Source organism: Nannobrachium achirus (genome assembly GCF_963921795.1).
Source record: "Nannobrachium achirus genome assembly, chromosome: 9".
NCBI classification, from domain to species: Eukaryota; Metazoa; Chordata; class Actinopteri; order Myctophiformes; family Myctophidae; genus Nannobrachium; species Nannobrachium achirus.
The window spans coordinates 40,542,196-40,554,529 of NC_137818.1; the positions used below are offsets into that span (position 1 = coordinate 40,542,196).

At 44.1% G+C, this 12,334-nt stretch overlaps 1 protein-coding gene across 1 annotated transcript; it reads right to left on the reverse strand.

The window, feature by feature from the left end:
- Positions 1–6,963: 6,963 nt before the first annotated feature.
- On the reverse strand, positions 6,964–11,834 carry pim1 (Pim-1 proto-oncogene, serine/threonine kinase). Its single transcript, XM_080733401.1, has 6 exons — positions 11,411–11,834; positions 10,597–10,703; positions 10,408–10,458; positions 9,867–10,233; positions 9,019–9,195; positions 6,964–8,533 (listed from the first exon to the last, which is right to left on the reverse strand). Exons 1-6 carry the CDS (start codon positions 11,484–11,486, stop codon positions 8,319–8,321), a joined length of 993 nt encoding a protein of 330 aa, XP_080589527.1. The 5' UTR covers positions 11,487–11,834; the 3' UTR covers positions 6,964–8,318.
- Positions 11,835–12,334: the final 500 nt, after the last annotated feature.

Here is a 12,334-nt window from a genome sequence, read left to right on the forward strand (position 1 = left end):
CAGAGTGGGTGGGGTGCTGAGAGGTTCACCACCGCAGAGAATATACTTTCAACAGTGCAAAACTACCTTTGGTTTGGTGAGTATAGTGAAACAGTTTTGTTTATTTTGACTGATGTTGAGCGCTCGGAGGGGCCAACAATCTCGAGTCTAGCCATTTGCCGACGGGTCTGTCAGAGCGTCTCCGGGAGGAGACGCGATGGACCAGAGCTAGTGTAGATGTATATCGGACCAGTTACCCATATATGGAGATCCATGTACGGTATATAGTACATCCCTTTTATGCCCATACATGGAGATCCCTGTCTGAATCAGCCACACAAATATGTGCTGTCTTCCTCCATATATGGGCATTCCCAAATGAAGTCCTGTTAGATATGGGCTTAATATTGATTACATCAGAGATCTCCATATATGGGCATAAAGGGATGCTGTTAGAGTGGTTCCCATGATATCACAACATACAATATCTTTTATGCCCATACATGGAGATCCCTATCTGAACCATGCAGCCACACAGATATGGGCCATGTGTTGGCCATCTGGCCAGTGATATATATCGATGACATCAGGGATCATATGGGCATATAAGGGATTCTGGGGAATACCCATATATGGACCTTTAGATAGGTGATGTCACCTGTGATGTCACAGTGATGTGTCAAGGGAACCACAGTGTCAGGCATGACCTTCAAGAGATACGATACACAGATACGTGGACAAGATGTGCCGGACATCACAGTGACATCAGAGCATGATGTCAGAGTGGCAAACCCATAGACCGTAAAAATGTGTACAAGTCTACACGTGGACAAGCTGTGAAATTTCTCATAGTAAACTTGCAACCTACAGTCGCAATAAGGGTATTTTACAATGAATAACTTGTATTAGGTGTCCCTATTTTGGGCATGTAATTATGGGCATAAAAAAGGATATTTGATCTACAAGCTCAGAACCTCACAAAGCCCCTTCCTGACACTTATGATTCAACCTTGAGTTTTTCCCCCAGTGGAGGTAGTTCACTGTGAACTTTCTAGAGCACTGTACCCTGGAACAAGTGAGCCACGCTGGCTGGCTGGCTAGCATCCATTATTAACCATAGTGTGAGTATCTTGAAGCTTTTTATTGCTTTTAGTAACTTGTGTCGCAGAGCACGTTTAATCATTGCTGAAGATTCTAAACGTTCTGTTAGGAAACACGGGGTACCATTAGGTACAATGAGTGAAAGATGCAGTGCAGAAAAGTGCCACATAAGCAGGGAGGAAGAAAGGGCTCAGAGTCAAACTATTTGTGACATCTGGAACATTCTGTTGTTTCAAGTGGAGGTTCATTGTGACCTTTCCTAGAGCATTGTACCCTGGAACAAGAGAGCCTGGCTATCATCCATTACTCACTGTGTGTGTGTGTGTGTGTGTGCGCGTGTGTGTGTGTGTGTGTGTGTGTGTGTGTGTGTGTGTGTGTGTGTGTGTGTGTGTGTGTGTGTGTGTGTGTGTGTGTGTGTGTGTGTGTGTGTGTGTGTGTGTGTGTGTGTGTGTGTGTGTGTGTGTGTGTGTGTGTGTGTGTGTGTGTGTGTGTGTGTGTGTGTGTGTGTGTGTGTGTGTGCACGTGCACGTGTGTGCGTGTGTGCTCGCGCGTGTGTGCGTGCGTGCGTGCGTGCGTGTGTGTGTGAGAGAGAGAGAGAGAGAGTGCATGCGTGCGTGCGCTTTTATTAGTTCTGGTAACTATTCCTTGGGTCGCTTGAAAATCTGCTTTTTTTCTGCTAACAACATCATTGTACAGTGGAAGAATACATTTAGAACTATTGTTCCTTTAGAAACATCTTTGTGTTCTGTACATTGAGCCCTTACAAAGCTGTTGTTGGTTGTGAGTCATGCATTCACATACAGTACTGTATGTCACAACTAAGAGTGGGTGTACTGTAATGTTGGTGACTAGCAAATTGACACAACTTTGTAATTATCAGTCTGAGGCTCTGAGCCAGTGAAATACCTTGTGTAATTAAACACACCCGGCTTGTTCTAGCTCACGTTTACACGTGTAACATCTGGAGTGTTCATTTTACTCTTTTCTTTTCCTGTTTATGGATTCATGCTGGCCTCTCGCACCTGTTTTCAGCCCTAGTTTAGAGCGCTAAACGTCCCTAGCTCTTTCACTCTGCCATGGCTACACGGAGCTGAATATTTCATATATCCTGGTTTTTCGGATATCCACATAGAAAAATATCTAGGTCCACACGACAAAGATATCTAGGTCTAACAAGCACACACACAGTAAAGTCTTCAGAGATATCCGGGTTCCCTGTCTACACGGATCCAGTGAATCGGATATTTTTCAACCTCTCCACTTATTTATCCGGTTTAAAAAATATCCAGTTTCACAGCCAAAATATCCAGCTTCGTGTGGCTGCAAGCCCCAACAGCATAAAAAATGTCTAGCTTCAGAAATATCCAGCTCCGTGTAGTGTAGCCATGGCCTAAGAGTGTTCATATGGAACCAAATGGACCTGTAAAGGTGTGCGTACCAAATATAATTTCACATTCATACCTTTGTGCACCTGTTGTTTTTTGTACAAAAAAACAACAGGTGCTTAGGAGAAGAACAAACTGGGGCCCAACATTCTTCTGTTACATTCATCTGTTTACAAACTGTCTGTGCGTGCGAGTAACCGCTTGTATTTTGAAACAACCGAAGGGGTCAAAAAAGCAGATAAGGCCGTGCCTGGGAGGAAGAGACCTCAAGGAAGTTCCTCAGAATATTGCCCAACAAGCTTAGCTCAGGTTCTTTGTAAGCGGTTGGATTCTGCAACAGCTGGGCTTTCTCTTTCTGTTTCCCCATGGTGGGGAAGGTACTAAGATGGGAACAAGAGGGATGTGAGCCAATCGACTCTGACGTCTGACGATAAACATGGACGTCAAGCTGAGCCACATCTGTGACAGGGGAATAGAGTGCCCCATTTGAACATTAAATCCTGATTGTCATTTTAACCCAGAGTGTAAACATTGCCACTGGGGATTGTACAGTCTATTGAGACGTTTAAAACAGATGTCAGATCAAGTCATTAATTGCATCTGTATTCGTCCAGTTAGCTCAGATGCACAGTGTGAACATGATGGCACAATTGTATTCATTTCATGTTTTTCACTGAAAGCCAAAATATCGTGGGTCATTATGTTACTCTGTCCTCTTTCTTTTTCTTTCTTTTAGATGAGTCATTGTTCAACAAAGATAGCCTCCATGCAAATGAACTCTGTGGCTACGGGCAAAATGACTCACTGACAGCCCATGCAAATAGCCAGCTCTATATTTGACTCTCATTTAAAAGCAAGTTTGCGTGATTAACTCCTCAATATGCTCGGGATAAAGAATATGTGGGCAACGGCATTAACAAGCCAGATTAATATCTAAAATAGGCGCAGGAAGCAGCACTCAATATCGTCGTTGTCGGGTGAAAACCTTGTATGTCCAAAACTGCTCGTTTTGCATTATCATTTTAAAAATGACTTAAACTAGTGAAAACAGCCGATCTACAAGCACACAACGCCTCGCACCGCGAGGCGTTGTGTGCTTGTAGATCTGCTGTTTTCACTACTTTTGTGCGACGGCCTTGTATGATGAAGCAGGGCTTTACTTAAGAACGTACAAATTTGAAACTTGGAGATACGAGGTTTCTGCCCGACAGCGACGATATGCAGATCCAGTTCCTTGTTGGGCCTTGTACTGTAACTTGCGATGCTAACAGACCTTCTTCATTTACTGTATTTGTTCTTTTTTAGATTATTTGATACTTGATATGCTTCCTGCCAAGCATGAATGGCTTCATTGTATGATGTTCATGTCAAAACACTAGCTGCCGACAGTGCGTTTGTGACATGATGCCACGCAGCTCTCAGAAACAGGATGGGGATGATTTTATGTAAACTTAGCGAGGATATCCCCACAGACAAATCAAATACAAGCACCTGTACTACAGCTGACTTAAGATAACAAGATTATTGAACTGGGGAAACTAGATGAGAAACTAAATGGAGGAAACCAGTGACAGACATTCCATTAATCTTTTTTTCCATGGTCCCATTACTTCCTGTTACTTTGAAAATGCAGTGAAGGGGCATTTTGATCAATTTAATTTGTCACTAGAAATGAGAAACAGAGTGTACAGTTGAATTAATATTATTCTTGTTCTATTTTGCTGTATTGTGTTGCAGATTCTTTTATTTTTTTTATTGTCAAATAAATGTGTGTGCAGGTTGCCCAACCTAAGCTCTGGTTGAACCCTTGGGATGACCCTGACCTTGACCCTGCCTTTTTAAAACCATTATCCACATTAAACCTTTTCCATGACCGCGCGATGAACTGTATTTATACCGGGTTACTTTGCTGACATGATTGCCCTAAGCTCTAATCATTAATAAGAGACAGCTATTGATCTGTGCCCCTTCCAAATAGAGAATATAAATTATGTATCTGGTTATCTATCCACTTAGCAGTGGATGAAGAGAGGGTAGAAGGCAGATAGAAGTGAATGAAAGAGGGAGAGGTCATCTAATTGTTTTGTCTCCCTTCCTTTCAGCTGAGATGTGCTCACGCAACTCTGTGGGTTTTCACCGGTGTGGAGGAGAGAGCTAGGGCAGTGATGGTCCAACATACAGTAGATCAGGGTTCCCCAATAGGCGGCCCGCGGGCCATTTGTGGCCCGTGGGGGGCTACTGTCTAGCCCATACCAACCCCAGTAATAATGGTGGTATAAGAGCAGCAACAACACTAGTATATCGTCGTTGTCGGCTGGAAATCTCGTATCTCCAAATTTGTACGTTCTTTCGCAAATCATACAAGGCCGTCGAACAAAAGTAGTGAAAACAGCAGATCTACAAGCACACAACGCCTCGCGGTGCGAGGCGTTGTGTGCTTGTAGATCGGCTGTTTTCACTAGTTTAAATAATTGTAAAAATTATAAATTCAAAACAAACGGTTTTGGACATACAAGATCTTCACCCGACAACGACGATATCTGAACTGTCGCTGGAGTAGCAGGAACGCCGCCGCCGCCCCCTACAATGTTGTGGCCCTCGGCTTGGTACCCTAGACATAATTTGGCCCTTGGGGAGGTTGCAGAGTCAGTCGAGAGGTAGGGGAAGGAATCCGAGGAGGGGAGACGGGAGCCAGGACAGAAGAAGAGAGAGGAGGGGTTTAGGGACCCCGGGTTCATCGAGTGTGAGGGAGGGTGGATGGGTTATAGGAGATAGAGAAGGTTACAAAGAGGTGGTCGGAGACATGAAGGGGGGTAACAGAGGGGTTAGAGGGGAAGCAGGCTCTAGAGAACACCAGGTCCATTACGTTATCCACTCTGCGAGGGGGAGATAAGAAGAAGTTGAATGAGGGCAGGAGAGAAGTAACATGCAGATACTTCTCTCTGTAGAGAGGTAGGCTTAGGTCACCTAGTAGAATGAGAAATGGAAGGAGCTGATAAGAGAGTCTCTTCAAGGAATTCCCCAAGTGGACATGGCGGACAGTGGTGGGAAGAGAGACAGACATTAGGAGGAGGAGGAAGGTCCGCACACTGAGTCGTAGCTCCAGGAATACTTTATTTAATCATAGGAGAACGTTTCGACCTCTGTCGAGGTCTTCATCAGGTCTGCGAGACCTGATGAAGACCTAAGTACGTATTTTTGTCCAGCACCTGAAACAATTTTTGTGGGATGTGCGTGCCTCCTCCTGAACTCAAGAGAGACAGACAGACACCATGAAATTCAAATGTGGAAATTGAAATATGATAAATGAGCCAAATCCACACGAACACATCCCATTCCCATCAACTAGGGCATGGATTCACTGTAACAAAAAACAAAACAAAAAAATATATCCAAAACTAACAGTTTAACTAACCATTTTTAACCCTGGTATCCCTATTCTGTCATTAATATATATATATATATATATATATATATATAATACAAATGTAAAAGAAATATATAACAATAAAATAGAACTGCAGATCACAATGCAATGGGACAGAAATGGGACTTAAAGTGGTTACCGTTGCACGTTCTCTCTAGGAGACATTATCCATGATAATGGATAATGGCACCACCATGTCTAGATTAACCCGTAAGAGCATCACTGGGATTTATCCACAGGCTCACGCAACCATTGGCCATTTCCCGGCAATGTATGGCCTTTAGCCACTTACTGCTGACATTGCAATAATTCCTGGTAAAGTTGTAGCCACATGTTGAGTAGCAGTTTTGTACTGTAAATAATCAATCAAAAGCACATCTGAAAAATCGTTCTGGCAAGTGGCAACCTTATTTTCTTCTACTTTTGATTCTTCCCACCCTTTTCTGTTTCTTAAATTGTCTGCTTTCTCCTCTTATCTAATCTCTTTATCTCTGTAAGGACTCTGCCTTACAGAGATACTGCCTTTCAAATGTAACTAAGCAGACAAACACAGGAAACCTGTTGAGAAAGGGAGATTTCCACTACTTATACTGTCATATTTTAATGACTTCCTGGACAAATCAAACTTAATCTGAGATTAGGTGGAACTGGTTTCCCAGTCTGGAACGTACTAGGTATACTTCTTCATAAAATGAAATTACTTCATATTAAAATACATTAACAATATTAATATGTCCTTATCTATGGATGCATTGTCTCAGAGCCTTACAGAGCAATGAATGGCTTTTATTATGAGTAGTCCCTGATGCTGACTGTCATTTCCTATCCACTGAAGGACAACTTTAATAATAATTGATATGACACTTTAATAAAACATGAGGAATATGTCTCAGTTGAAGGAATGCAAATGAGTCAAAGATCAAGGTTAAAAAAATATTTATTGAAATCGTATAAAAATAGTTTCTAACTTAATTTACAATTTCTAATTTGAATCATAAAACAAAACAATCCAAGCCGCAATCATGCAACTATGGGTGAATTCATTCATTCATTCATTCACATACACTCTCTCATGCACACATGCTTTCAATCTTTAACTCAGTCACACTCACAGCAGACAGTACAGTAACAAAACCAGTTACCATCAGTAGACGTTCAATGCTTAGATACGTTAAAATGGAAGTGCTTTCAGGACTATTTACAGGTTATTTACATATCATACACACGTCTGCTCTTAAAATTTCAAGCCATAAATATGGTCAACAATTCACTCTGTTTTTTGTTTATAATATGTGGGCCCTTCAATAACTGTGGAATGAAACGTGCGTACGGCCAAAATTGTCTCTTAAATAAATAAATAATTCCACAACAAAAGCTCTAGGAGTCAGAGAGAATAAGAACTCACAACAATAATAAATACTCTTATTATCATTATTTACAATTCTTGCGCCTCTCTTAATCATGACCTTTGAGGCACTGTAAAAAGTAAAAGATGTCTCCATCTTGTTAGTTCTTGAAGAGCAGGTGTATTTCTGTGTGGTATGGTTGCATTGCGTCATGTGCATTCAGTTGACGGTGAATGAGTGGTTTTCGTGCCTAAGCGTGTGTTTGTGTGTGTTTATACAGTTCGACACCGGGGGAGAAGGCGGAGCCGGTAGTCGTTGAAAAGGAGGTGTTTGTGGCGTCATAGGAGGGTGAGGTAAGTCCAGTGTTTGTTTAATCTTTTCACACGTTCTGTTTGCACAGGGCGCCGCTGCGGCCATGAGGTTGTGTCGTTGCTAATGACATTGGAGTAGGAGGCGTAGTGGTAGTGGCATAGGCTTCACTGATCTAGGCCTACGAGGGGAAAACCGAACGCAAAAACAGAATATAAAGCTGTGTATAGATAGAATACAAAAAAACAAACAACAAAACTTCTTCAAGTATTTTCAGGGTCTCCCCCCTCGCCCCAACAATCACACAAAAGGCACTTTTTTTTCTTGTGAAAAACACGCTCCTCGTTGCCTCGTCTCTGCCCCTCCCTTTTCCGCACCGGATGGAGAGAAAGAGCAGAGCGCAGAGTGGCTGGAGGTTGCGTAACGTGTGCCCCTGGCGCGGCAGGCAGGCCCGCGGAGCACGCCTCCCCTGGGAGCGAGTGACAGTCACGTGTGGCTCAACCAGAGTCCAGACTCGACCAAGTCCATCAACTCTGATCCACGAGTGAAAGAATAATCAAGTAGCTGGGGGCTCGTCTGGTACGGCCAGATAGGAGGAGGAGGAGGAGGGAGAAGGTAGTAGTGCCATCTCGACGTCGGCCGTCTCTCAGTCTGTAGTCCTCCCACAATGATTTGACATGGGACTAGAGGGCCTTTTTACGGCCTCCATTTGAAGTCTGTCACATAAATAAGGTCTTTACTGATAGTGGTCTCTGTTGTCAGTATGGACAGTCACTGGGCCACGGTGACGGTGGCCGGCGTGAAGGCAGCGGGCTCGTGGCTGATGCTGTGTAGCCTTATCTCTGGGCCCGCCTTCTCCGTCTGTACGGCGGACGAGACCGCCGTGGAGGGAGCGCTCTGCAGCCACGAGTGGTTGATGATGTCCTCAAACGAGGGCCGGTCTGCCGGCCGCAAGGCCAGGCACCACTTGATGAGCTGCTGGCACTCTGGAGGAGGCAGAGGGAGGGAGGGAGGGACGTGAGTCAAGAGCAAGTAACTTAAAGCATTGAGGCGTTGGGTGGTGCTGGGTTGTCATTAAACACCCACTAAGCAAACAGCATTCCAAATAGGGCTGTCACGATTATGACATTTTACATGATGATTAATTGTCACTCAAATGATTGCGATTAAATTGTGTTTTTGTCGTTGACAATTACATTCTGTTTGGCTTTTAGGCTTTGAAGTTGCACATGGTAGATATGACACATAACCTAAATATACAAAGAAATTACTGACATATTTGTCAACTTTATACTGATAGTGGAAATAGCCAGCGATGCGACGCGTTGTGAGCTTGTAGATATATATGAAAATGTTTCAACATGGAAACGATTATGAAAGATAATCGCGATTATGTGAAATAATGCGATTAGACAATTATGTAATAATTGCGACAGCCCTAATTCCAAATGCATTGGATCGTTCAACTCACCGGTGGAGATTCTCCTCCTGAACAGGACCTGTCCCCGTGCGATCTCCTCGTCGTGCTCAAAGGGGATGTCCCCGCACACCATGTCGTACAATAACACGCCCAGGGACCACACCGTGGCTGAGCGCCCATGATAGCGATGGTACTTGATCCACTCCGGTGGGCTGTACACTCTTGTGCCTGTTGAATGGAAGCAAAACATGGGAGATGTTTTTAAAAAACGGTCCTTGTTTCTTGATGCAAAGTGCAAAATACAATGATAGATCAAGATGTAAAAATAAAAATAATAATAATAATAATTAAGCATCAACACTTGAAATATGTATTCCAAAAATATATAAGATAACAATCCTTGCTAAAATGTCAAATTGTAAGATGTCAAATGAAAGCATTAATTCCTACAGGTTTGTGTGTTAAGTGTTTAACAAGCAGTTCAGATTATCCTCCATGCTTGCTTTCTAAGTCTATTATGTAGGCTCAGGTGCCAGTGAGCGTGACAGGCGGTGTGTGTGTGTGTGTGTGTGTGTGTGTGTGTGTGAGATGGAGTGAGTGTGTGTGGGCGGGGGAGCAGACATGTGACTTTGTTTACAAACTTTGAGTTGTAAAAATGCCACTTCCCTCCAATAGGGGGCGCCCAAAGCAGTGCAAACGCAAGCTCCTTGACAGAGGGCTGCCCGTGGAATGTCAACAACAGTGACACATTATGCATTTCTGCCAGTAAACGATAATATATACAGCTCTAATAGATGTACCCATTGCAAAATGACACAATAAGGCTTACACTAAGCAGACTACTGTGGCCTATGTGTGTTTATTAAACAGTGAACAAGCAGCAGAGGTTAATGTCTCACCGTCGAAGTCTGTGTAAACGGTGTCCTTGAGCAGTGCCCCAGATCCGAAGTCGATGAGCTTCATCTCGCCCGTCCGCAGATCAATGAGGATGTTCTCGTCTTTAATGTCCCTGTGCACGACGCCGCAGGTGTGACAGTGCCGCACGGCTTCCAGCACCTGCTGGAAGAAGTTCCTGGCCAGCTCCTCGGGCAGGGCACCTTTCTCCGTGATGAAATCGAAGAGGTCCTTGACGTTCTCGGGTCTCTCCATCACGATGATGAAGCTGTCGGGCCTCTCGTACCAGTCCAGCATCTTTATCACGCCGCGGAAGCCCGTGCCGACCTTCTTCAGCAGCACGATCTCGATCGGGACCCGAGAGCCATTGGGCTGTAAAGGTGATCGAAAAAAGACTAAATGAATAACTATAGCAATACATTACAAAATGATCACCTGGCTAAAACATAAGCCAATCATCATCATCATCATCATAGCCTATTTCCAGTAGCCTAATAATGTAGCTATCGATACATTCATCCATTTATTCATCAATCAAATTCTCACCAGTTCGCCCCACTCGGAGACCCTGTCCTTGGCCACATGCTTGACGGCAACCTACAAATGAGCAAGAGGGGGGAAAAATGAATGTCAGGCGTCTTCCCTCCACGTCGACAATAAATATACACACAGACCCAGAACGTACACACAACACAGTCGTCATAGTAATAACAATAGTAATAACAGGCTACTAACCGGTGCTCCGTCGGCGATCCTTGTGCCCGTGTAGACGGTGCCGAAGCCTCCGCTCCCCAGCACACCGCCGACCTGGTAGGTCTTCTCAAAAGCCTCCCTCTCCTTCACTGTGAGTGCCAGACACAACATGGAGACACACGGTCAATCAACCCGTCGTGTTTAAAAGCCATTAAAGACCCATATAGGAAGCATCCGTGTCACATTACGTCTTATTCCACTTTAACCATTATTTAAATAGCAGATTAGCGCGGCACCGATGAGCGATTGTTAGATTTGCCATTTTTGGGGGGGAAATGAATAGATCTATAAATAAACATTTGTAACTGAAATCTTTGCTTCTGGGGGGTCCCTGGAACATAATACGATGGGGGGGGGGTCCGTGGCCCAAAAATACATATTATTCTGGGGGTCTTTGATTTTTAAAAAGATTGAGAACCACTGACTTAGAAACGTACGTTTTTCAGAAAACTGTTCCTCCGGTCCAAATGGGTTTATAAAATCTACAGCGGCAGTGTTTACATTTGAAATAATGGCTCCGCTCTGGTGAATCAACAGCGGCAGATAGGATAGGGGGCTCTGGGTTCAGCCATTACAGCACTGAGCACACGAGCAGCCCCCCACCATGACAACAAACCCTAGGCTTCTTCCATTTAGACGAAAATGGCAGATATACAAGCTCAAAAGGCGTCGTGATGCGAGTATTCAACGTACAATTTAAAGCGCACCGACATTTTCGGTGCTCGATGTGTACGGTGAATTATACAATCTACAGTAAAAAACAAAAACAGGCTTTTTTAAACGGCGCCCAACTGACCTGGATGAAGCTGCATTTTCGCCGGCATATCCACAGTGGAGATGTGGGCAAATGAATTGAGCTTCGACAGCAGCATCCCCTCTGAACTGTTAGTATCCGCGGGAAGGTGACGATAAACGTCCGTTATTTCTGTGAGGTTAATCCGATAATGTTCGCGGGATTCCTTCCTCCCGGTGGGTCTCTCGTGGTCCGGCGCTATCGGGCGGGCGATGATCCACGTTGCAGGAGCAAAGAATGCGCTAGGAATCCTCTCATCCGGATCGACGAAATGTCTCGTGTAAACTCTCCTTTTGATCCAGGGAAGAAAATAGTCGCTGCTCGTATTGTTTTTGTTTTTAAAACGGCTGGCTAATATCAAATCAAAATATAAACAATTGGATAATTTCAAATCAAAATATAAACAACACCCAACAACAACAGAGTGCTTCGCGTCGCTAAGACACCGGCTCTTTGAAAAGGGCAGGGGAAGGACAAAATATATAAGCCATAGTAAATGGGTGTCGCCACAGGCTCGCACGTCACCGTTTTCCTCCCGCCCCCCGCTCTCTACACCAATGAGCACGGAGATACACTGCCGAGCGCACGTCAATCACCGCATGAAAATAAAACAAACGTAACCGGCTAGACTAGACGTGGCGGGAACCAAAACGCGCCAAAAAAAGAGGGGAGACAATTATGACTAGAGTTTGGATGGAAATGCAAATTCAAAGCCAAGGCGTGGGGGTGGGGGCGGCCTGGGACAGCCTGCCTCCTCCTTTCGCGGGAAACTGACTCAGTGTACAGAAGACAACATTGTGAAAAGCCATGCCATGGGACATTAGGTCACTTCTGGGATGACTATGATCATGTGTTTATTTTTAGTTCTAAACCAAAAGGAAATCATAGCACAATGGCTCCATTATATTTAGTATTTCATAAAGTATT